At 36.8% G+C, this 27,478-nt stretch overlaps 1 protein-coding gene across 4 annotated transcripts; it reads left to right on the plus strand.

Moving 5' to 3' along the window:
• Positions 1-593: 593 nt before the first annotated feature.
• LOC141697422 (uncharacterized) lies at positions 594-4,273 on the plus strand. 4 transcript variants are annotated; one of them, XM_074501806.1, is made up of 7 exons: positions 594-1,016; positions 1,923-2,030; positions 2,838-2,945; positions 3,046-3,165; positions 3,243-3,341; positions 3,453-3,554; positions 3,635-4,273. In XM_074501806.1, the coding sequence occupies exons 4-7, from the start codon at positions 3,121-3,123 to the stop codon at positions 3,662-3,664; spliced, it is 276 nt and encodes a 91-aa protein (XP_074357907.1). In that variant the 5' UTR covers positions 594-1,016; positions 1,923-2,030; positions 2,838-2,945; positions 3,046-3,120; the 3' UTR covers positions 3,665-4,273. The 4 variants fall into 4 exon arrangements, with proteins under 4 accessions (XP_074357907.1, XP_074357906.1, XP_074357905.1 ...); XM_074501805.1 differs by having other exon boundaries at positions 596-1,016; positions 2,883-2,945; XM_074501804.1 differs by having other exon boundaries at positions 607-1,016; positions 3,485-3,554.
• The last annotated feature ends 23,205 nt before the right edge of the window (positions 4,274-27,478 follow it).

The following is a 27,478-nucleotide window of genomic DNA, read 5'->3' on the forward strand; positions in this document are numbered from 1 at the left end:
TTTCTTTAAATTAATTTTATAAGAATGTTAATATAAGCACTCATATATAACTTCTAAAAATATATAATTTAAAATATTTTAAATCTACAAATTATATTTGTAGTAAAATATATATAAGTCGTTATTTTTTTATTAAAATGACTTTTTAACCTTTTATTATAAAAATACTAATAAAGCAATAAAATATGAATATACAAATATATGAATGTTTGGAGAGTACAAACATTCTTGAAGATATACGAATTTTGATGATATATGAATTTTGTACATAATAAAATTTAAAATTTTAAAAAGAAGAATTTTGAAGTAATAAAAATTTAAAAATTTAAAAATAATAAATATTATTAATAGTATAATTTTCACTTTTTTATATGAGCATTAAATATAAGTTTTTAAAATAAAAAATATTAAAATATAAATATATGAGTTATAAAAGTAATAAAATACATATAAGTAATTAACCTTTTATAATGATTATTTTAATTTATTTACAAAATAATAAAATATAGATATACATGAATTATTGGATTCATAAGCTGGGGCAATAATTGGGCTCAAGCGGGATAAATTTTGGGTAACAACAGGCCAAAATTTTCAGACATTTTTAAAATTTTGTGTACACACACCCTCGCTCCCTCTGCTTTTTCTCATATCTCAGTACACTCACCCACTTTCTCTCTCCTTTCCTTCCCTCTCTCACTAATCTCTCTCGTCTATTTGTTTCTCTACCACGACTATGCCCTCCTTCTCTCACTAATCTATATTGTCTCCCTGTCTGTCCACCACTACTATTCTATACTATATAATTAGGGATTTTCTTTTAAAATTAGGGGTCAACTGAATTGCGGTCGAGGCTTGGGTTCTTCAATTAGGGCTTAGTTCCTTCTTTAAACTTCATCTACTCTCTCTCTCTCTCTCTCTCTCTCTCTCTCTTATTTCTCTCTCTCCCCCTCTCTCACGCACCCCCTCTCTATCTCTCTTGTGTTCTTGACTTGGGGGCTTTCTTGCATCATTTTGTAAGTTGTTATTATTATATAAGAGATTCTTCAGATAATAATTGTGTAACTAATTTCCATGTGATTTACTAATATCGGAAATTGAACTAGTGAAGATATAGTTTTGTACTTAAAAGTTGACTGAATTGAAGAAATGGAGGGGTATCTTATTTGTTGGAGTGATTTAGTTCATTTTTTCTAATTTAATGTTATGAGTCCTGCTTCTGTGTATATTGTTGGGAGTCATTTACATTACACTGTTAGGAGTGATTTATATTACATTGTTAGGAGTGATTAATATTAGTTTTTGATTTTATACAGTAAACTTCTTTGAATAATCTAAGAATGATTTTGAATGATTTATAGATTAAGTTGATAAAACAGTCATATGAATGGAGAAGAAGGCTATTTATACCTTCCTTTACTTTTACGTGAATCTGAAGAGAAAACAGTCATAAGAACATAGATGGCTAGATAGATTCACTTGTCTGAAGACTTGAGAAAGTCTAATGACATATAGTTTTGTTTATCGACTTAATAAAATATGAAGTTTGATACATTGGAGGATTGTTTATACCACACGACTCTTTTGCGGTTCATATTGCTTCATTATTTAATACATCCTCTTTTCAGTGTATTATGTAGTAAATTGAAAACGTTACAGTGTCTGAAATGTGAACCATTTGCACCCTACCCTTTATTCTAATATCGTGTCATTAGTACGGAGCAGACTTGCTACTCGGGAACAATCTTTGGTTCGAGAAATGTTGACTAGGCAGGTTAATCGGTTAATTTATTTCTTGTTCGTATTTGGTAGATACTATTGGAAATCAAAGAAATTTTGGTGTTGTGGAACTTCTATTGGAATTTGTTTTACTGTGTGACATTTGTGATTGAGATTTAATGGTGTTTTTTGTGTTTTTGCAGGAAGCGGAAATTAGAGCAAGAAATATGGAAGATGAGATATATATGTTACATAAGAGCTTGGATGAGAAAAATGGTCAGCTTCAGGCAACAACCTCTACTGCCGAGAAGGTAAAAAGTAGATGAATTATTACGATTGTATGACTGGTTATATTAGAGATCTTGATTGCTTATAGAACCCAGTTATGTAATTAGGCCTCTTTAGCTTATATCCATTAACATAATCTGCTCAAAGTTCTGCTCTTTTGAATTTAGTGTGTTGGATATCTAAACTTATTTTCTGGTATGTCTGATATTAGTTTCTGACTTTTTGGGATATTGGTGTTTTTGTTGTGTGAGAAATCATGTCCATTAATGTCACCCTGATATATTTCCCTTTTCATGGTTTCTTTCTGATAAATGTTGCACTATATCTTATAGGACTGCTAAATATGATTTTTTTTTAATTTTTGATTGATTTCTAAAGTTTCATCAGCAATTTTAACTAATTGGCAACAAACCTTTTATTTATATGTGTGCGAGTGTGTGTAACTGTAATAGATGTGTGTCAAGTTCAATTTATATCTAGATAATGGGGAATTCTCTCATGGTGAACCTAAATTTTTGAACCCGAGTACGTCCTGGAATTCAAATAATAGCTATGTATAAATGATAGTTAGGAAAGAAATGAAATGCCTGACTATCAAGCCAATCTGTAAGATGTGCACTGAAAATAGTTCTTCCTGAGCAAAAGTTGTTTTTCATGTTTACTTGAGCTGCGGAGCAAGAGTTATTCTAATCGTGCTTAATAAAATGTATATGCTGTATTTATTTTATGTTGTTGTCTATTATTACTGTGAAATTTGTGCAATGCTACAAAATATGATAATAATGCATCAAGAGGAGATTCTTCTTTTCATGAAATTTGTCATTCGAAAGATGCTGATACGCCGATTATTGAAATTCCTGCTGATTTTAATGAAGATCAAGTAAGCAACTCTAATATCCAGATAGATAAACCGTGTCCAACAGATTCAGAATATTCAAGTGAGCAACTCTAGTTTCTATCTTTCCAGTTTGTAATTTTTTTCAGATCATTACTCTACTATTATTGTAGCAAAATAGTAACTTCTGATGTCACCTTTAGGAGGCTTGCCTGTCCAACGCCAATATGCTAATGCAAATGGTATGCAAGATGATTGCAGAACTCTAGTTGCCAAAAATGATAGGATGGAGCCAGGACCACTTCAGAAAAAAGATGGTTCAAGTAAGTTGATAACTAATATTTCATGTGTGATTAACAGATGGTCTATGAAAGCTAATTATGTGTACAATTATCATCAGGTCCAGGAGATTTACCTGTTGAAAGTCCCAATCGTGTTGATTCTAATGATAAAGGTGGTGAACTTGAAACACCTTCTGCCAGTGTATGCTTCAATAAAGGTGGTAAAGCATAATAAGATCCATGTAAATATTTTCAAAATTCTGTTGTTATGGGTGAAGTTTGCTTTCTTGAATAATATTGTATTGTTTTTATGATCACTATTGTTTCAGAATACTTATCAGCCCCTGTTACTTCAAATTAGGTATGCTACTGCAAGTGCACGCTCAGATGGACTTCTTCTGCTTTGTGGAGGGAGGGATGCTAACAGTGTGGTGAGAGTTATACCTTTTAGTTTCTCAAGTAGTTCTTAAATTTATTCTCTGATGTGTCTTCAATGTTCTTTGCTATCCAGTCCACTGCTACTTGGTTGCTTGAGACATAATGTACAGTACACAGCTAACTTGGTTGCTTGAGACATAATGACAGTTAAGTTAACATTGCCTTTCATTTTACATAAGTTGTTATCCAAGTTGGTAAATGGTATTACATTTATTTGGTAAATTGATAGGCCAAGAGATCTACCAACTGGAATGAAGTTACAGATTGTGGCTGTAGTATCAATTAATGTTATATCAAATGGTGATGTTCTGGGTTACATCTTATACAGCAAAGCATGGAAGTTGTTCTTAAAAGACTTGCGGAAGCCAGCTCGGATATAAGAATTGACATCCAGGACTTGTGCGTGATTGCTGCAAGTGACAATGATGATGGTACACTAATAACTGGTCGCAGTACCTTCTAGTACCAGTGTTTTTCAAGTTTATAAGTGTATAACGCTATCTATTAAGTCGTGAACTAGTTTAACTTTTATTTATGTAGTTTAACTTTTGTTGGATGTTGGATGTTTTAGTAGGGGTTGGATGTTTTAGTAGGATGGTTGTTGGATGGTTGGATGTTGTGGGAGGATGTTTGTTAGATATTTTCTATTTTGGATGTTTTATATAAATTTGGGGTTGCTTAAATATTAATAGCGCATTTTCAATTTCTTATTTGTCAAAGTGTTACATAAGCTTCATAAACTGTTATCGTAGACAATGTAAAATGTTTCGGTAGCTTGCTTACAAATGTTACATTAGCTACTAAAAGTGGGACCTACATGCCAAATCACTACATGCCACGTCAGCATTCCACGTCATTTTGAAAATTTTGTGTCTCTCTAATGTAACATACATTTTATGTTACATTTGGATTGTTTTTTGTTACCTTAGGGCCTAGGGTAACAGAAAATGCCATGTTATAGTAGGCGACGTTTATGTTAGATTTGGTATCCTAAGCTATCACCGAAAAAACTAACTTAAATTTTATGTTACCTTAGGCTGTTTTTAGCCTTTGGTAACGTTAAAAGGGCCCTGTTGTAACATTTTTTCGGTTATAAAAGGCCATTTTTGGTGTAGTGTAGGCCAGATATAATGTTTGCTACTTGTCTCTGTGCTAGATTTCAGGCTGATCCTAGAGAATCTCATTTAATAGCTATAAAGAGTATTTATAGATATCTCAAAGGAACACCAAAACTTGGCATTTGATATCCTAGAGATTCTGGTTTTGATCTAACTGGTTATTCAGATGCAGATTATGTAGGTTGTAAAATTGATAGAAAAACAGCAAAATTCAGTTTCTATTTCTACAGCTGAAGCTGAATACATTGCTGCTGGTACTTGCTGTACACATATTTTATGGATGAAAAATTAACTGTTGGACTGTGGACTACAGGTGAATAAGATTCCTATTTTCTGTGATAACACAAGTACTATTGCCATCACTGAGAATCCAGTACAACATTCAAGGACCAAGCACATTGACATCACGTACCACTTAGAGAGCATATTATGAATGGTAGTGTGGAACCTCATTTTGTTTCAAGTGAAAAATAACTTGCAGACATCTTTACCAAGCCACTTGATGAATCCACCTTCACTAGGTTGGTAAGTGAGTTAGGTATGCTTGATTACTCTTAATCTATTTTGATGTCTAAGCAATTTGTAATGCAGCCAGAGTAAAAGTTGATATTTCTAAGATAAAATTTTGACTAAGTCAGAATTGTATCTCGACGGATGTTCATTATCCGTTGAAAATGAATATCCATCGGATTATAACATCGGTCGAAGTGTCAACTCTTACTCTGGGTACTTTTACCATTATCCGTCGAATTGCACTCAATCTTAGCCGTTGATTTTGAACAATATCCGTCGAATTTACTTACAGCCTGTATGTATATTTCAACGGATAATCTTAGAATTTTGACAGTTTTCTTTATTTTTAAATGCTTATTTTGGGCTAATTTGATTGGTTACTTTATTTCACTTTTTAATTTTTGACAGTTTATTTCTGAGAAAGTATATAAGCTAATTTCATTTTTATTCTTTACTTTTATCTTTCTCAATCAATTTCCCTAACTATTTCTTCTCCAAAGCAAGATCTTTTTCTCTCTGCAAACTATTCTCACTCTCAGCAATGGCACCAGTAGTCAAGATCATGTCTCAATTTGGGTTTGTGTGTGAAAAGAACAACTTCGTTGCATTAGTAAACAAGGAGATTGTTGCTTCTGATGATTACCACAAAGTGATGGATTTCATTCGAAGTTGCAAACTGAAGTATGCTATGCTAGAGTCTCCTGTTATCTACAGTGAAGTGGTTGAAGAGATATGGACCACTGATGTTTACAACTCAAGTGACAAAACCATTACCTTTTCTCTCAAAGGTACAAACTATTGCATAAATAGTGATATAATCCGTGCCTGTGTTCAATTGCCTGAGAATAATACACTAAGCCCACACACAGACACATATTTGAGTTCCATGCTCAGTTCTATGGGCTATGCTTTTGACCCCACCAAGCTAGGTGATGTCAGGAGAAAAGGCCTCAGAAAGAAGTGGAGCTTTCTCTGTGATTCTTTTATTAAAGTATTTTCTGGGAAAATTAGTAATTTTGATGCAGTAACTTATTCACTTGTAAACATGTTATATATGCTGCTTAATGATAAGTATCATAACTTTAGTGAGTATGTTCTGTTTGAATTAGTTTTAAGCTAGGAGATATTAAGAAAAGATCTAAAAACATATATTATGCTAGATTCTTTATGTTACTGGCTAACTTTGTTTTTGAAGATCTCATTATTGAGAACCCAACCAACAAGCTTGATTGTTGGGTTTAAGAAAGAAGGGTTATTGCTGACTTGAACAGGGTAAACCATCACAGTGAGGTTCCCCTGGTTTACATGCCAATCATGGAATTGCATCTGGTAAGTTAGGTAACTGTCTCTATCTCTACTACTACTTCTCAACAACCTGCTTCTTTGCCATCAACTGTGGCAATGGCATCTGTGAATGTGACCAAACAGATGCCTACCTAAGCCATAAAACCAAAGGTTTCCCATCCCAAATCAAAGAAATCTTCCTCTAGTTTCTCTCAACAGAAGCTAGTTGTAAAATCCACACAAATACAAGAGGGGAGTGTGAAGGGAAGTGAGGCTGGTGAGGGACATGGTGAACATCAAAGAAGCCCTAAGAATAAGGTTGGAGAGGTGAGTGAAACCCAGCCTAGCCACACTGCAGTTTCCCAACAAACTGCAGTGCTTAATAAGGATATTAGCTCATTGCTAGTTGCATCCTCCCAAAAGGATGTAACTATTGAATAAAGTTCTCAGCCAAGAGGGTAAGTGACACAAACTTAGCCCAAACTTATGCTAGAAAGAAGAAATCCAAAATAATTAGGGATACACATGGTGCACACACTGTGCCTACTGCAGTCAAAGATTTAGTACATGCACCTTCTCAATGTCGGGTTGATGTGGCTCCAATAAATGTGTAGTCACAACCAAAATCTTTAATAATAGAAGCACCTATCACACTAAACTCACCCACACATTCTCTGGATGTTGATATGATTCATACATCAATTCCTGATTCTCCATCTTTAACTCTCATGGAGAAGCCAAAAATCCAAGCAAGTGAGCATCATTATTAGATGATTTGTTGGCTCACTTGCCATTTCTTTCCGAGTCTACTAAAACATCCGTACAAAATATCAAATCAATCACCACAAATTCTACAGTAGTCTCCACTCCAAACTCTTTTATTTCCACTATTCTACGGATTCTACAATAGTCTCCACTCCAAACTCTTTTATTTCCACTATTTCAACGGATATTGTTCATCCGTTGACAAGTGATTGTATCTCGACGGATGTGCTTAACAGTAGTCATCCGTTGAAACTCTCAACTACTATTTCGACGGATGTTCCTCATCCGTTGAACATCACTGCACCACTTCAAACATCAACAATTGTTACAAGTGCAGATGATCTAGTAGTTATCCAATCACTCTTAGGACTGAGGGAAGGGAGTGAATTGAGTGAGAGGCTGAGTTTCTCTCAGAAAAAAGGAGAGGAAAAGAGTGAAAATCTGCAAGCTATTTCTTTCAGCTAGGTAAAAGTGAGTGAGTGGAGTCCCACCTTAGTAGGTAAATGTGAGGGTGTGAGGGTGGGAAGCGAAGGGGAGCCCTTGATGCAAGAACAGAGAGATCATGAGAGAAAAGTAGGTACAGAAGAATAGGAAGAGCCCATTGTAAGTGAGTTAATGGATGTTAATGAGGCTGAAAAGAAATAGTTTTTTCTGCAAGAATATCAAGCTGTCTTAGATTCTGTTTCTTATGAAGCTGAGGCATTTACTCACCCCTGTTTCAGCTTATCAAGTTTTAGCTGAACAGGACAATATGGCTGCTGAAAGAATACTTAATTTGGTGCACAATACTGCTTCTATGCAAAGGGCCAAAGATGCCATCACAGCCATGCCACCCACAGCTGGTGATGATGTTGATTATCAAACTGGTGGTTCTGAGGATCTATTTGGGGATTAAGATGATGATGAAGGAGAGTTCATGGACATAGGGGAGAAGCAGGCCCTAGCTCAAGATCAAGCATGCCATCTTGGGTGTTTTCCAAAGCATGTGATGAACACCATTTTAAATCCACTCGTTCTCACTTCATTTAGCAAACTCAGACAGCCGTTCAAACTACTACAAATGCCAACACCAAGAGCCTTCTACAAGCACATCTGCACTCTCTTCAACTTCATCAAATTTAATCTCTCAAACAAAATCAGGATGTCACTGAACTAAAGACTGAAATTGATCAAGTCAAGAAGGATGTTACTGAGAGAATGAATGCTAAGTTTCCTAGCACCACCATGCTAGACATCAACAGATAACTAAGAAAAAATTCTGATCTAACAAGCAAGATGGATTCCTTAGACAAAAGGCTCAAAACCCTGGAAACTTCAATTACTCAAATCCATCTACATCAAGCCCAACAAACCCAACTACTTCAGAAGCTGGTGGCTGCACAGACTTCTTCCTCTACTCAACTTGATGCTAACAAAAGGGGGAGAAAGAATCAATTGTTCTAATTAGCCAAGGGGAGTCAAAAAGTGAGGGGGAGAAAGTGCTAAACATTCAAGTCAGTAAAGTAATTGTGCCAATAATTGCTTTCCCTAAGCCACCAGTCTTGGACAGTATTGATCTAATCAAGATAACAACTACTAAGTTGGAATCAAATGAGAAATCTAAAAAACTTGATGTTGCAGCAGTTGAGCAAGAGCTAGATGCAAAATGGAGGAAGCTTGATGAAAACATCAAGAAGAAATTTGGTCCAATTGAGAAGCAAGACAAGGTCTTTTCTTACTTCTGCAAATTAAAACAAATTTCAGCTAATGAAATGAGCCTAGAGAACATGGAAAGGGATCAACCCTCATCAATCAAGTCTCCAAAGGCTAGTATGATTTTTCAACCAAAAAGGAATTATCCAAAGAATTCAGAAAAAAATCCACTGGACCTATCTTATTAAACCCCTAGGCCAGATGAAAAGAAGCTGCTTGCAAGGTTCATTTCCTTATCCAAATATCCCAGAGATACAGTGTCAAAGAACAGAATACTAAGATCTATACGAATGGTAAACTAATTTGTGTAGTGGCTGGACATCCATAGTTTACATAAGCTAAGAAAAAAGAAAAGGTGAGGCTTAAACAACAATAAAAGCAAGCTGCTTTAGATGCCAAGAACCTAGCCAAAAAGCCTGCAACCACAGAAGTTACATTTCCTGCTGTGACAACTGGAAATTTGGATGAAGGATAGAAAGAAGAACCAAAGCAGATAAAGAGAAAGTTTTGATACAAGATCCATACAAAGAGGAAGATATATTTTGATGAAGACAAGGAAGATTACATGTCAACCCAATCTATAACCACAAGTCAATCAGTCATACCTACTGTGAAGGAGGCCGAGTTCAAGGTTGATCCTAACATCACCTTTCATGATGATCCTGTTGTTCCAAAGGATGAGCCTATAGATTGGAACAGCTTGCCTCTTCCTGATCTAAACCTTCCCATCTTTTCCGAACAGAGGAGAACAAAGGAAAAAGTAGTCAAAATGGTCAAGCCTGTCAAGCTTCAGTCCAAGCAACTGACCAAACCCAAACCTACTGTCAACAAGGGAGATTAACTCTTTATATGTGACATCAAAGAATTTTCAGACATAAATCTCTATCTGGATGAGTTAGAAGAAGTCAGATCTATCGATGCCTACAAGCACCTTCCAAAGAGATTGATCATCAGGTATAAGGGTGGTAAAAAGATGACTTGGCCACTTCACAGAATTCTCAATGAAGGCTATACAACTCTGGTGACCATTTTCACCTCAATCAAGAAAAATTTTGGATTCAACATAGTAGCCAAGAAAATGGTACTAAATAAGATTGAGGAGATAAGAAATAGCTAAAAAGGACCAAATACACTCCCAAGAGTATTGACTATTTCCTTCACTGGAGATAGGGTACATTTCAGGCCATACTGGATTATGGAGTTCAAGGATGAAAAGAACATTAGAAGATTCTTCAGATTGGAAGATCAGCTAGAGATTGTAAGTAATGAAACTCGTATGGAGATGCAAGAAAAGCTGGATCAGAAAAATGAGGATGAATCTGAAGTTTATAGACAACTTCAAAATCAAATTGAGGAAAATAATGTGAAGCTGGGAAAGAAGTCAAGGCAATCAAGGAAATGATCTATATCTGCTCAGTCTAGAGGAACACCTTGAAAATGATCAGTAAGACACTCTACAAATCTTTCTTTGTAAGAATTCTCAACAAACTGCAGCACTTATAAATTTTAATCTAAAATATCTCATTCAGTATTCATAGAGTGTTTTGTTATCATCAAGTTTCTCTTAATTTATGCCTACAATTCTAGTAGACATAAATTGGGGGAGATTGTTAGGAATATATTGTGTACTTGATGATAACTTGAACAAAACACTAAGTAGATTTTATTTAAGTGAATTTGTAGCTTTCAACAGATGATCATTTCAACATCCGTTGAAAGAGTAGCTTATGTAAAATAAGATTAGTAGAACATTTTCGCATACTTAAATTTAGTGAACTAGGTGTTGTAGAATGTTTAAGTCATGTTGACTACTAGATTGATATGTGAGATAGGATGGTGAATTGTAAATATTAGATTCCTTGTAATCTTGTATAAATGAAATAAAGTTACTAGTCAAAAAGACAGTCTCAACGGATGATTCACAAAGCTTCAATGGATGATCATAATAAGTCTTGACGGATGATCAACCAGAGTTTTAACGGATGATCAAACAAATTTTCAACGGATGATCAATCTAAGTTCCAACGGATGTTCAAATTCAAAAGAGCAGTTGATAGTGACTTGACAGTCATATGCGTTGGTTGTATGCAAATGGAATGTGGCAGCCTGTTTGAAGGATTTAGAGAACAAAGAAGCATTTCCATTTCCATGCTAAACAGAAGATATTCAAAGATGCTGTAAAGAAAAGTGTAGCAGCATGAAATTAGACTAGAAATAGTTTGTCTTATTATCTTGTCTTTATGTCATGTAACTTGGTGATATATCAACCAAGGGTAGCAAGTTGAATAGATCCAAGAAAGTAAGCAATTACCTGAGAAATAGATAAGACAAAATCTGTAAAGAATTTCTCAGTTCTTGTATTTTCAACTTGTAAGCAGTTGTGAACAATTTTGTTACATAAAATTCTCAACTTAATATATATCTCTGGTGGAAAAGTTCAATCCACCAGAAAGTTTTTAAATACTTATATTTGACTACTTTGTGATTTGATTTCTTTACTACTTTCATTTCGCACCTTTGCTAAATCAAACACAGTTATATATTTATAGTAGAATTATTCTTAAAATTAAAAAGAAACCAGAATTACATTCAACCCCCCATCTATAATTCTTGTTTAGATTATTTAGGAATAACAGAGCAATAAAGGAGTGTTATTCCTAGAGGACTAACAATGAGATTTACAGAAGGGGGGTTGAATGTAAATCTCAAAACTTTTTCAGGTTTTGAGAAGTTTATTAAAGCAGTGTGTTCTAGATGAACAAGTGTATGAATTGCTTTGAGCTAATGCAGACAGATATATATTCAAACACAAAATGTAAAGAACACAACAAACTTTAAAAACTTTTCTGGTGGATTTGTTGTTCCACCAGAGATGGTATATTAGAAAATCTGTGTTCAACAATGTTGATCACAGCTGCATCCTAGTACAAACTAGATGAATTTTCTCTCAAGATATTTCTTAACAGCTCTGGAAAATCTCTCTCTAATTACTAGCTTCTTCTTGGTTTATATATTACCAAGTGTACAAGTGAAAAACAATATAAAATTACAATAGTAAAATAAGTTCTTCACTTGCTTCTTTTCCTGTTCAATCAAGTACTTTGTTGACTATTGCATCTTTGTACTAAAGAAGAACGGCTGCTTTTTCTGTTGATCCTGAAATACGGCTACCACATCTCACTTTTCTCTGTCAACCCATGTGCCTCTGTTTGTAGGTACAACTACCACTTATCAACGGCTAATTAGCAGAACATCCGTTGAAGCTTTCATCCGTTGATGACTTCATCCGTTGAAGGATGTTATCCGTTGAAGCTTTCATCCGTTGATGCTCTCATCCGTTGATGCTCTCATCCGTTGAAGGATGTTATCCGTTGAAGCTTTTAGAGACATCCGTTGAAGCTTAGCTTCTCATCCATTGAAGGTCTTTAAGTCATCCGTTGATACCACTTCATTTATACAAAATTACAAGGCATGAAATATTTACAATTGGCCTTCCTATCTGCATATCATCTAGTAGTCAACATGACTCATAGTTTCTCTCAACTTCTAAGAATTACATTTTAAATACAGAGACTGAAATATGCTACAATACTAGACTTATTTCTAAGTAAAGCTACACCATCAACGGATAGCCAAAGTGGTCTTATCCGTTGAGGCTACAGACACTAAATTTCTACTTAAGTGTTTTGTTAAACATATCATCAAACTAATGCACATATATTCCTAACAATCTCCCCCTATTTATGTCTATAAGAATTGTAGGCATAAATTCAGGGTTAACTTGATGATAACAAAACACTTAACAAATATTTGAATTGAAACTAAGTAGAAATATAAAAGTGCTGCAAAAGTGTATGTACTAGGAGGTAATTGAAGATTTACAGTATTTCCAAGGGTGCTCCTCTAGCCTGAGCAAATCATCATTTTCTTCTTTGTTCCCTGGTTTTCTTTCCTAGCCCTTTGTCATTTTCCTCAATTTGGAGTTGGAGTTGTCTGAAGAATTCAGCTTCATCTTCATCACTGATATCCAACTTAGATTGCATTTCCTTGAGAGTTTCATTGCTGGCAATCTTGAGTTGGTCTTCAAGTCTGAAAAATCTTCTGACTCCTTTGTCATCTCTAAATTCCATCAACCAATGAGGTGATTTGTGAATTTTAGTTCCCCTTTCTTGTATGAGTAAGGTTCTGGGCAAAGCATTTGGTTCCCTCCAAGTATTCCTTATGTTGGCAATCTTGTTGAGAATTTCAGTCTTGGCTGTTCTGGTAAAGCCAGAATCCTTTTTGATGGCTGAAAAGACTCTGATCAAGGTAGAGTAGCCTTCATTTAGAATCCTGTAGAGAGGCCATGTTCTTTCCCCAGCTCCCTTATATCTGAACACCAATCTCTCTGGTAGCTGTCTGTAGGCAGCTATTCCCCTTACTTCCTCCAGCTCATCCAGATAGAGATTAATGTCTGAAGCTTCTTTTATGTCACAGATGTGAACATAATCATCTTTAGAAATGGGTGGCTTAGGGTTAGGTTTTTGTTTTTGAGTGAATTTCTTAGAGGTTAGGGGAGGTGTAGATTTAGATTTTCTTTTCTGTTTCTTTGGTAGTGGTAGAGTGGTTAAAAAGGTAGGCAATGTGATGTTGTCCCAATCAATAGGTTCCTCTTTTGGAATGATTGGTTCACCATGGATATTTATAGAGGGATCAGCAACAAAAGGTTCAGGTATGGAAGGTAGTGGTTTAGATATAGATTTGGTATCTTCAGGGTTATCTTCACTCCTTCTGTGTGCCTTGGCCTTTCTTCTGTTTCCCTTCTGCCATTCCTCTCTTTCTTCCATATTTTCACCAAATATGCTCCCAAGAACCTCATCTAAGTTAGCAATCTTTTCTTCACCCCTGACTTCAATTCCTTTCATTTCTTCAACTTGGCTTGACTTTAGCTGTTTTTCAAGCTTTGCTTGTGCTCTTTTGTCAGCCTTGAGTTTTACAGCTTCTTTCTTCAACCTTCTGGTTTCTTCCCTTTTAGCCTTTAGAAATTTGGGATGTCCTTGCATCACACAGATACTCTTTCCCTCTCTATAGATAAAGGCCATGTTCATTCTCTCACCCTTGTCCTTGGTCTCCTTCTTCTTTATGATGCTTGCACTTAGAACTTTGTCTCCATCAGGTTTTGGAAGAGGAAAGTCTACTTCCTGCATCTGAGCAAAGTCTAGGGGATTCTTTGTGGAGTCCATACTGGATCTAGTGTTAGGCTTTAGAACCATAGGTTTTAAATTCTTGAAAGAAGTCTCTCCAACCTTATTTCTCCCTACTGGCTTGAGCTCCATGTTGATTGGTTCAATCTTTGTGCTAAATTTCACAGATGTTGATTTATTTTGTGTAGAACCAAACACCAATTGCAACCTTTCATCAATTCTCCTCCATTGTTCTTTCATTTGTATTTCAGCTGCTGCTAGCTGAATCAAATCAATTCCATCAGGTTTTCCCTTGATTTGAATGATTGGAGAGGTAGTGATGGCAGGAACTAGCACTTTAGATATCTGAATCTTTGTAGAGGGCTCTCCTTCCCCTTCCCTTTTCTTCTCCCCCTTTTTGTTATCATCAAGGTGAGGGGTCAAGCCTTGTGCTTTTGCCAGCTGCATTAGGAGATTGGTTTGAGATTGTTGGTTGAGAAGAAGGGTGGCCACAGAATCTTCAATTCCTTGAACTCTGTCTTCCAACTTGGCCAGCCTTTGTTCAGTAACTGATTCCTTTTTTAATCTCGAAACCAAGTCCTGCAAAGTACCATAGGGCATGACTGAATCCAATTTTTCTGAAGTGAAGGATTTCAAGTCAGCAATATCTTTCCTGAGATCATCCAGACTCATATTTTGCTTTACTTTCTGCAACTTTATGAGATGCAGTGAGTCCAGGTGAGCTTGGAGGATAGCCTTGATATTTGCATTTGAAGTGTTCTGAATGGCCTTTTGAATAGTGATGATTTGTTTGACCAAGTGGACATTGAATTCACCTGTTCTATGCTCCTTAGTCAAGGCCCATTCAGGTAGATTAGGAATGGAACTAGGGTCTTCATCTCCCCCTATGTTCATGCTTCCATCAGAAGAAATAGAGTCATCATCATCAGAATTTACTCCAAATTCCTCAGATGGCTCACCAGCTGTAGAAGGCATCCTGTGAATAGCAGCTTTATCCCTTTGAAGAGATTCTGTTGAGTGCACTAGATGTAGTGTCCTTTCTGCCTCCTCATTGCCCTGAGCAGCCAACATTTGATAGGCTGTCACAGGATGAGTAAAAGTGTCAGCATCCAAGGAAATGTTATCAATTACAGCTTTGTAATGTTGCTGAAATTGTCTTTCCTTTTCAGCATCATCCACAATCATTGACTCATGAGCAATGGCTGGTTCCACCCTTGTATCAACTGTACCTGCTTTTCTCTCTTTTTCTCTATGTTCTTGCATCAGGGGCTCCCCCTGGCTCACACATCTCACTCCCTCACCTTCACCTTCTAAGGTGGTACTCCACTCACTGACTTTTGCCATGCTGGAAGAAATAGCATGCATTTTTGTGCTCTCAATCTCTCCTTTTGCCTGGGAGCAACCCAGCCTCTCACTCAAATTTTCAGTCCCTGCCCTCAATCCTAAAAGTGATTGCACAGTATTCATGTCTTCTACACTTGGAATCATTTCAGTTATTTGTGTAGAGACTATCAACGGATGTGGAATATCCGTTGAAGGTGAAACTGTTGTTATCAACGGATAACTGCTGTTAAGCTTATCCGTTGAAGAGCAACCACTTGTCAACGGATGAGTGATATCCGTTGAAGAAGGAAAAGAAGATGAAATTGAAAGTGATATAACTGTTGAATCTGTATAGATTGATTTGATATGTGTTGATACAGATCCTTCAATTATATCTGAAAGAATTTGCGGGTGATCCAACAAATCATCTAAAAGATGATGATCACCTGTATTTGAGTGGGGCTCCTCCCTGAGTTGTAAAGAGGGAGAATCAGGAATTGATGGGAATAACATATCCACATCCAGAGATGGTGAAGAAGTATTTGGTGATTGATGTGTAGTTATTGTGAGAGAATGGGGCTGTGACTCCACATTTATTGGAGTCACATCAAACTGAGTTTGAGAAGGCACAGAGACAGATGGATGTATCTGTGCAGTGTGTGCACCCTGTATAGAAGATTGGGTTCTAGCCTTCTTTCTTCTAATAAAAGCTTTTGTAGGTGAGTGTTTGGCTTTAGTGTCCCTCCCTCTTTTATTCTGTGTTCCTGGTTGGGAACTCTTTTCAATAGTAACATCCTTTTGGGAGGATGCTACTAGGGATGTGCTAGAAACCTTTTCAACCACCACAGCTTTTTGAGAAACTGGGGCTTGGCTAGCTTGGGAAGCACTCAACTCTCCTTCCTTATCCTGGGGGTTTCTTTGATGTTCACCCCTCCCCTCACCACTCACACCCTGTTCACTTCCCTCAGGGTTAATGGTTGTTGTTACAACTGTTGTCTTTTGAGAAACAACAGAGGTGGTTTTCTTTGTCTTGGATTTTGAAAGTTTAGATTTGGTGACCTTGGTAGAAATCTGTTGGGGCATTGACACAGATTTCATGGCCACACTAGAAGATAAAGAAATAGAGGGGTTGGAAGAAGTAGGAGTTGTAGAAGCAATTACCTCACCTACCTGGGGTGCATTCATGATTGGTAAATATACCAATTGCACACTGCTGTTGAGATCCATTCTCAATAAGTCTGCAAGAACTCTTTTCTCTTGTGCCCAGCACTTGAGTTTATTATTCTCATTGATAATGACTAAATTTTCAGCAACATGGTTAGCCAATAACATAAAGAATCTAGCATAATAGATGTTATTAGGTCTATTAGCTTTGTTACCTAATCTAGTACCTAATTCTAGCATCACATAGTTGCTAAAGTTAAAGTACCTATCAGAAACAAGCATATAGAACATATTAACAAGAGATGAAGTTATGGCATCAAAATTACTAATTTTCCCAGAGAAAACCTTTATGAAGGCATCCCCAAGAAAACTCCATTCTTTCCTAAGGCCTTTTCGTCTAATACCCCCTAAATTAGCAGAGTTAAGAGAGTAACCTATGGAATCTAACATGCTGGATACATCACTATCAGTGTGTGGTGTCATGGCATTGTTCTCAGGTAATTTAAAACATGCTTGTAAGTCATCACAGTTAATACAGTGATTTTTACCTTTGAGAGTGAAGGAGATAGTCATATCCATGGAGTTGAACTCAGCAGTTGTCCAAATCTCCTCAACTACTTCACAGAAAATCGTTGGGGCTTCCAGCATTGCATAGCTAAGTTTACAGTTTTTGATGAAGTCCATCATTTTGTGATAATCTGAGTGGGCTTCATTCTTTTCTACCAGAGCTATGAAATTGTTCTTCTCGTAGATGAACCCAGATTGAGACATAATCTTCACGACTGGTGCCATTGTTGTGAGTAGAAATTGCAGAGAATAACTTGAAGGTTTTGCAGAGAGAAAATGGTAAATGCTTGAAATTCTAAGAAAGCGTAAAGTAATAATGAACAATCAGAAGGGCTTATATTCTTTCAAAGAAAAAGAAATAAATAAAGGATTAATCAGTAAATAGGTGTTAGTGAATTTCAGCCGTTTAAGAATAAACTGTAAGTATTCTAATAACTACCTTTAAAACCAATACATACAGATGTATGTATGGTATCAACGGTTAAGAAAATAGAATCAACGGCTGTGAAACACCTCAAACGTCTGATGTGACATTTCAACGGATAATGTAAATTGTCATCCGTTGAAAGGTACTTCAGTTTTATCCGTTGACGGATAAAAGTTCCAGAAATATACTTGTCTTTCAACGGATAATGAATATCCGTTGATAGAGCAATTTTGACTTTCAACGGATAGGGAACATCCGTTGATGGAATAAACTTTGTTAAAAGTCAAATTTGTTCTAGCAACTAATATATTTCAGGCTTCACTTCAAATTGCAAAGAAGACATGAATTTTAAGAGTAATTAAGCATACCTAGCTCACTTACCAATCTTGTGAATGTTGATTCATCAAGTGGCTTGGTAAATATGTCAGCAATTTGTTGTTCACTTGGAACAAAATGTAGTTCCACTGTACCATTCATGACATGCTCCCTGATGAAGTGGTACTTAATATCAATGTGCTTGGTCCTTGAGTGCTGCACAGGATTCTCTGTTATGGCTATGGCACTTGTGTTGTCACAAAAGATAGGTATTCTATCAACATGAAGTCCATAATCAAGGAGTTGATTCCTCATCCATAACATTTGAGAACAGCAACTTCCAGCAGCAATGTATTCAGCCTCAGCTGTAGAAGTAGAGACTGAATTTTGCTTTTTGCTAAACCATGATACAAGCTTGTTTCCCAGGAATTGGCAGGAGCCTGTTGTACTTTTCCTGTCTATTTTGCAACCTGCATAGTCTGCATCTGAATAACCAATTAGATCAAAGCCAGATTCTCTAGGATACCAAATTCCTAAATTTGGTGTACCCTTGAGATATCTGAAAATTCTCTTGATAGCAATTAAGTGAGACTCCCTAGGATCAGCTTGAAATCTAGCACACAGACATGTAGCAAACATTATATCTGGTCTGCTAGCAGTTAAATATAAAAGTGAACCAACCATGCCTCTATAACTTGTAATGTCCACAGACCTTTCAGTCTTATTTAATTCAAGTTTGGTGGCAGTGGCCATGGGAGTTTTTGCAGATGAACATTCCATTAAGTCAAACTTCTTTAAAAGATCATGAATATATTTAGTTTGACTAATGAAAATTCCATTACTAACTTGTTTAATTTGTAAACCAAGAAAATAGGTTAGTTCTCCCATTAGGCTCATTTCATAATTACTTTGCATTAGCTTAGCAAACTTTTTACAAAGTTTATTATCTTTAGAACCAAATATTATGTCATCTACATAAATTTGAACAAGTATACTAGAGCCATTAACATTTCTAAAGAAGAGAGTTTTATCAACAGTACCTCTAGTGAAGTGATTCTCCAAAAGAAATTTTGATAATGTTTCATACCAGGCTCTAGGTGCTTGCTTCAGTCCATAGAGTGCTTTCAACAGATAATACACATAGTCTGGAAAATTTGGATCTTCAAATCCTGGAGGTTGACTTACATAGACTTCTTCCTCTAATTTTCCATTTAGAAATGCACTCTTGACATCCATTTGATAGACTTTGAAATTGGCATGGGCTGCATAGGCTAGAAAGATTCTGATAGCTTCAAGTCTTGCAACAGGAGCATATGTCTCATCAAAATCTATTCCCTCTTGCTGAGAATAGCCTTTAGCAACCAATCTGGCTTTATTCCTTATGATAATGCCATTTTCATCCATCTTATTTCTGAATACCCATTTTGTATCAATAGGACTCTTGTTCTTTGGTTTGGGTACCAGCTTCCAAACTTGGTTTTTCTCAAATTGGTTTAGCTCTTCCTGCATAGCTAATATCCAATCTGGATCCAATAAGGCTTCTTCCACTTTCTTAGGTTCCTCCTGAGATAGAAAACTACTATACAGACATTCATCTTGAGTAGCTCTTCTTGTTTGCACTTTAGATGATGCATCACCAATGATCAGTTCAAAGGGATGATTCTTGGTCCATTTCCTTTGAGGTGGAAGATGAGCTCTAGATGAGGTGATCTCAGTATTGTCATGATGTGAGACAGCGTTTTGATTAGTTGAAACTCCCCCTGAGTTGTTGGTCCTTTGCAGGGAACTTGGAGTTCCATCAATTAATGATGTAAATTGATTATCAGTTGATGAGCTATGATCAACGGATGCTTCATTAAGTACTTCAACGGATGATGCACAATGTCTTTCAACGGATGCTGAATTTTGTGCATTATCCAGGGGCAAATTTTGTATTCCTTTTGAAGTGTCGTCTCCATCAATCTCTTCTTCACTATCATCACAATATATTTCAATATTGTCAAATTTGAGTCTCTCATAATGTTCCTCATCTGTTAGTCCATCAATCTTTTTATCATCAAACACAACATGCACAGATTCCATAACAATGTTGGTTCTTAGATTGTAGACCCTATAAGATTTTCCAGCTGAATAACCAACAAATATTCCTTCATCAGCCTTTGCATCAAACTTCCCTTTGTGGTCAGATTGATTCCTCAGTATAAAACATTTACATCCAAAGACATGAAGAAAGTTTAGAGTTGGTTTTCTTTTCTTGAACAACTGATAAGGAGTCATGCCTTTAGCTTGATTGATCAAAGAAATATTTTGAGTGAAACAGGCACAATTAACAGCTTCAGCCCAAAAATATGTTGGTAACTTTGATTCTTCAAGCAATGTTCTGGCAGCCTCAATTAAAGATCTGTTCTTTCTTTCAACTACCCCATTTTGCTGAGGTGTTCTTGGAGCTGAGAACTCATGCATGATTCCATTTTCTTCACAGAACAGCCTTAATGTCAAATTCTTGAACTCAGTTCCATTGTCACTCCTGATGTTTCTTACCTTCAAGTCAGGATGATTATTGACTTGCCTGATGTGATTGATAATGATTTCACTTGCTTCAGCCTTTGATCCAAGAAAATAGACCCATGAGAACTTTGAGAAATCATCTACAATCACTAAGCAATATCTTTTTCTTGCTATTGACAATACATTGACTGGTCCAAACAAATCCATATGTAGCAGCTGTAATGGTTCATCAATTGTTGTTTCAAGCTTCTTCTGAAATGATGCTTTCCTTTGTTTGCCTTTCTGACAAGCATCACACAGACCATCCCTTGAGAATTCAACAAGAGGAATTCCTCTTACTAAGTCCTTTTTGACTAGATCATTCATTGTCTTGAAATTCAAATGGGATAGCTTCTTGTGCCATAGCCAACTCTCAACTGAACTTGCTTTGCTGAAGAGACAAGTAATAGATTCTGCATCTGTAGAGTTGAAGTCAGCTAAGTACACATTTCCTTTTCTAACTCCAGTTAGAACCACTTTGTTGTCTTTCTTACTAGTGACAACACAGGCTTCAGAATTGAAGGAAACTGTATTCCCTCTATCACATAGTTGACTAATACTCAGTAAGTTGTGCTTGAGACCATCAACTAATGCAACTTCTTCAATGATGACATTCCTTGTTGAAATCAAGCCATATCCCATAGTAAACCCTTTGCTGTCATCTCCAAAGGTTATGCTGGGGCCAGCTCTCTCTTTAAACTCTGTGAGCAGGGAGAAATCTCCAGTCATGTGTCTTGAACAGCCACTGTCCAAGTACCATAGATTTCTTCTATTTTCCTGCACACCACAAAATCAATCAATTTGATTTTGGTACCCAAGTTTCCTTGGGTCCATTCTTGTTAGCCTTTCTCCTAGACTTCATTCCTCCTGCATCTTTAGACTTAGGTGAGTTTGAGTCAACCTTGGTCTTAGATGTGGTTGGTTGAGGTGTAGGGTTAGTCACAACATTATCCAGCACATTTATAGAATTATTAGGCATGGATTGTGCATACATGTTATTCCACATTGGCATATTGTATGGCATTTGAGGCATACTGAATGCAGCAAGATAAGGATTGTTAAAATATGGCATGTTTGCAAAATGTGCATAAGGATTTTGTTGAGATATAACAGGCATAGCATGTAGAGGTGATACAGACATGTTAGGCATGGAAGAGGGTACAGTTATGGGAGATTTCTTAATAGATTTACAATTAGCAGATAGATGATTAACACTACTACAATGCACACAGCTTTTTCTAGGAGCATACTTATCAGGTGTGTAATTGTTATGTTTGTTAACTCCTACCTTCCCATTTCTGTTGGATTTCCTTTTGGATTCCTTTTTATCCTCAACCATCTTGAGCCTATTGTTTAACTGTTCTAAGGTCATGTGCCCTACATTCACCTTTCTGACATCTTTGGATGTGCTTGCTTCTTCTTTGACAAAGTTCTTTGAAGTTGAACCAAACTTTTTGTTGAGTTTCTTTAGATTTTCTCTTTTAGAAACATCTGCCTGTTTTAATTGAGGAACCTTCAACGGATGTTCCTTTTCTTCCTTCAACGGATAACTTTCATCATCCGTTGATTCCACATCCGTTGACAGTCCATCAATTAATTCCAGTTTCTTTTTATTTTTATCCCAGGCAGTTTCACAGAATGATTCAATTCCTTGGACTTTGGCAATTTGAGCACTTACATCCCTAGATGTTTTCCAGGCTTTAATCACCTCTTGCTCTTTCTCTAATTGATTGGAAAGTATTTCTACTTTCTTAACAGATTCAGCTAGTTCATTCTCAACAGATATACAATGCAATTTGGTTTTCTCTAGGTCAATCAACTTATTTTCTAACACAGTATTTCTATTGCTTAAAAACAGATTGTTCTCTTTGATCCTACTATTTTCTTTAGCAAGGGATTTAAGAGACACACGCAAATGATACAATTCAGTAGACATGTCATTGAAAGCATCATTGCACTCTTCTTTAGTAAGCTGTGTTAAATCAGTAGTGATTACCTGATTGCTTGATGAACTAACTTCGTTTTCTTCAGAATCAGCCATGAGAGCAAGGTTGACATAATCCACATCTTCATCCTCTTCATCTCCATCAGCTGCCCAGTCCTTTTCTTGAGTAATGAAAGCCCTTTCCTTCTGTTTGAGCAGATCAAAGTATTTCTTTTTGTAATCTACTTGTTCAAATTTCTTCTTTTCAGAGGTTGGCTTTCTGCACTCACTTGCAAAGTGTCCACTTATACCACAATTAAAACACTTGAACTTGGATTTGTCCACCATGTTCTTATAGGGTTTAGTGGCTCTAGTGTTTTTCCTGAACTTCATCTTTGCAAATCTCCTGGACAGAAATGCAAGATGCTCATCAATACCATCAGAGTCATCTTGACTGGAGTTGTCTTCATTTTCAGCAACTTGCTCTTTACCCTTGTCTGATTCTGGATTTCTTACACCATCTTTGGAGCTTGATGTAGATCTCACAGTTTCTTTTCTGCATGCTTTCTCATTTTCAGCTACCAATGCAACTGAACCTCCTTTCTTTCTCCCCCTCTCCAATACCTCATCCTGTTCCAACTCTAGTTCATAAGTCTTCAAGATTCCATATAATCTTTCAAGAGTAAAGTCCTTATAATCCTGAGAGTTTCTTAAGGAAACAGTCATGGGTTTCCATTCCTTTGGTAAGGATCTCAAAAATTTAAGATTTGAATCCTTCACCTGGTACACTCTACCATACAGCTTCAGTCCATTCAACAGCTTTTGGAATCTATTGAATGTGTCATTTAAAGATTCATTCTCTTCAAAATGAAAGTACTCATACTGTTGAATGAGAAGCTGCATTTTGTTCTCTTTTACTTGTTCTGTACCTTCACACAGCAGCTGAACTGTGTCCCAAACCTCTTTGGCAGTTGAACAATTTATCACATTATCAAACATATCCTTGTCAAGACCATTAAACAAAATGTTCATAGCCTTCTTATCCTTGTGGACTTCTTCTGTGTCTTCCATTGTCCATTCTGCTCTAGGTTTTGGAATGGATTGACCAACAGCAATTGTGGCCGTAGCAACTGTGGCTACTTTGTGGGGAATGTGAGGACCATTCTCAATGCAGTTTACATAACCTTCATCTTGGGAGAGTAGATGAAGGTGCATTTTCACCTTCCAGTGGTGATAACTGTCTTTGTCAAGAACTGGGATCTTTACTCCAATATCCTTCTTACTCATCTTTGTTAGATTCCAAGATCTTTAAACTCTTTGTGTGTCAAGAGCTTGCTCTGATACCAATTGTTATTCCTAGAGGACTAACAATGAGATTTACAGAAGGGGGGTTGAATGTAAATCTCAAAACTTTTTCAGGTTTTGAGAAGTTTATTAAAGCAGTGTGTTCTAGATGAACAAGTGTATGAATTGCTTTGAGCTAATGCATACAGATATATATTCAAACACAAAATGTAAAGAACACAACAAACTTTAAAAACTTTTCTGGTGGATTTGTTGTTCCACCAGAGATGGTATATTAGAAAATCTGTGTTCAACAATGTTGATCACAGCTGCATCCTAGTACAAACTAGATGAATTTTCTCTCAAGATATTTCTTAACAGCTCTGGAAAATCTCTCTCTAATTACTAGCTTCTTCTTGGTTTATATATTACCAAGTGTACAAGTGAAAAACAATATAAAATTACAATAGTAAAATAAGTTCTTCACTTGCTTCTTTTCCTGTTCAATCAAGTACTTTGTTGACTATTGCATCTTTGTACTAAAGAAGAACGGCTGCTTTTTCTGTTGATCCTGAAATACGGCTACCACATCTCACTTTTCTCTGTCAACCCATGTGCCTCTGTTTGTAGGTACAACTACCACTTATCAACGGCTAATTAGCAGAACATCCGTTGAAGCTTTCATCCGTTGATGACTTCATCCGTTGAAGGATGTTATCCGTTGAAGCTTTCATCCGTTGATGCTCTCATCCGTTGATGCTCTCATCCGTTGAAGGATGTTATCCGTTGAAGCTTTTAGAGACATCCGTTGAAGCTTAGCTTCTCATCCATTGAAGGTCTTTAAGTCATCCGTTGATACCACTTCATTTATACAAAATTACAAGGCATGAAATATTTACAATTGGCCTTCCTATCTGCATATCATCTAGTAGTCAACATGACTCATAGTTTCTCTCAACTTCTAAGAATTACATTTTAAATACAGAGACTGAAATATGCTACAATACTAGACTTATTTCTAAGTAAAGCTACACCATCAACGGATAGCCAAAGTGGTCTTATCCGTTGAGGCTACAGACACTAAATTTCTACTTAAGTGTTTTGTTAAACATATCATCAAACTAATGCACATATATTCCTAACAAGGAGGCTAAATCATATCTTGTGAAGAAGGAAAATCTTAAATGGCTAGATGCATGAATCATTTATCTTGTATCTAAAAGCTCGTGGGTGAGCCCAGTGCAGTGTATGCCTAAGGAAGGAGGCATTACCATTGTAGCTAATGAGAAGAATGAGCTCATCCTTACTCGGAAAGTCACATGATGGAGAGTTTGCATGGATTATCGAAAGCTGGATAAAGCCACAAGGAAAGATCACTTCCCGCTTCCATTCATTGATTAGATGCTTGACAGGTTGGCTGGTCATGAGTATTATTTTCTTCTGGATGGATATTTGGGATATAATTAGATTTGCATTACTCCAGAAGATCAAGAAAAAACCACGTTTACTTGTCCATTTGACACTTTCACTTTTCATCGAGTCTCATTCGGACTTTGTAGTGCACATGCTACTTTTCAGAGATACATGATGGCCATTTTCTTAGATATGATTGGCACTGATGTGGAGGTGTTCATGGATGACTTTTCCGTGTTCGGGACTTCTTATGATGAATGCTTGCACAATCTTGGGTTGGTGCTGAAAAGATGTGTTGAGACCAATCTGGTGCTCAATTAGGAAAAATGTCACTTCATGGTGCAACAAGGTATCATTCTTAGGCACAAGGTATCTAGCAAGGGTCTTGAGGTGGATAAGGCCAAGGTGAGGGTCATTGAAAATCTTCCTCCGCCAATCTCAGTTAAAGGAGTCCGCAGTTTTCTTGGTCATGCGGGTTTCTATCGACGATTCATCAAAGATTTCTCCAAAATCTCTAAACCTTTGTGCAATTTGATGGAAAAGGATATTCCCTTCAAATTTGATCAAGAATATCTAACTTCTTTTGAAATCTTGAAAAAGAGTTTGACTACAACACCTGTGATTATTACACCTGATTGGAATGAGGCCTTCGAGATGATGTGTGATGCTAGTGACTATGCAGTTGGAGCAGTTCTTGGCCAGAGGAAGCAAAATATTTTCTATGTGGTTTACTATGCTGGTAAGACCTTAATGGTGCTCAGCTGAATTACACTACTACAAAGAAGGAGTTGCTAGCAATTGTCTATGGTTTTGAGAAATTTCGATCTTATTTGCTTGGGACAAAAGTGACAGTTTACACTGATCATGCTGCTATTCGATATCTAGTCTCGAAGAAAGATACAAAACCTCGGAATAACTTTATGGGGTGCAAGAAGAAGAGCCATGGTTTGCAGATATTATGAACTATCTGGTGAGTAATGTTATTCCCCTAGAGCTTTTTTATGCTCAAAGGAAGAAGTTTCTACATGAAGTGAAGTGGTATCAATGGGATGAGCCATTCTTGTTTAGTCAGGGAGCTGACCAGATTATCCGGCGATGCATTCCGTATAGTGAGACGGAGGGAATCTTACGAGACTGCCATTCTACTTTGTATGGTGGACATTATGGTTGAGAGAAGTCAGCTGCTCGTATCCTTCAAGCAGGATTCTTCTGGCCTACTTTATTTAAGGATGCTCATCAAATCGTTTTGAGATGTGATCGCTGCCGATGAGTTGGTAATATATCCAAGAGAGATGAGATGCCTCTTAATATGATGCTCGAAGTAGAGATTTTCAATTTTTGGGGAATCGACTTCATGGGGCCATTTATCTCGTCCTGCAACAATCAGTATATTCTGTTGACGGTTGATTATGTGTCCAAATGGGTCGAGGTGAAAGCGTTACCCACCAATGATGATAATATGATGATTAACTTTCTTCATAAGCAGATATTCACGCATTTTGACACTCCAAGGGTTATAATCAGTGATGAGGGATCACATTTCTGCAATCACAAGTTCACTGCATTGATGGAAAAGTATCATGTGAATCCTCAAACTAATGGGCAAGCTGAAGTGTCTAATCGGGAGATTAAACATATCTTGGATAAGGTGGTGAGTCCATCAAGAAAAGATTGGTCTTTGAAGCTAGATGAAGCTGTTTGGGCATATAGAACAGCATTCAAGACTCCTCTTGGTATATCTCCTTTCCAGTTGGTGTATGGGAAAGCGTGTCATTTGCCTGTGGAGTTAGAGCATAAAGCATATTGGGCTTTGAAGAAGTTAATTTGACATGGAAGCTGCTGGAGAGAAAAGAATGCTTCAACTAAATGAGCTCGGGGAGTTTCGACTACAGGCTTATAAGAATAACAAAGTGTACAAGGAGAAAGTCAAGAGATGGCATGATAGGAGATTAGTGCACAAGTCTTTTATGCCCGGTTAGAAGGTTCTATTGTACAACTCTCGTCTCCGACTTTTTCCGGGAAAACTTAAGTCGAGGTGGTCAAGGCCATTCATGGTTAAAACCGTGTTTCCATATGGAGCGGTGGAGATTTTTGAGACGCATCCAAATCAAGCGTTCAAGGTGAATGGGCAAAGATTGAAGCATTACTACAGAGATACGGCGAGCCGTGATGTGGTCAGTGTCGTTGTGTCAACAACTTGATTCGAAGATTCACGTCAAACTAGCGACGTAAACCAAGCGCTTCGTGGGTGGCAACCCATATTTGTTGTATAGTAGGTTCGACTTCGACAAAAAAAAGAAGCAGAAAAAAATTCAGTTTTTCCAGAAGCACGGCAAGCCCGCGCTAGAAGCGGGACGGCCACGCGGAATTGGCAGAATCATGGCGCACCCGCGAGGGA

Source organism: Apium graveolens, chromosome 11 (genome assembly GCF_009905375.1).
Source record: "Apium graveolens cultivar Ventura chromosome 11, ASM990537v1, whole genome shotgun sequence".
NCBI lineage: Eukaryota > Viridiplantae > Streptophyta > Magnoliopsida > Apiales > Apiaceae > Apium > Apium graveolens.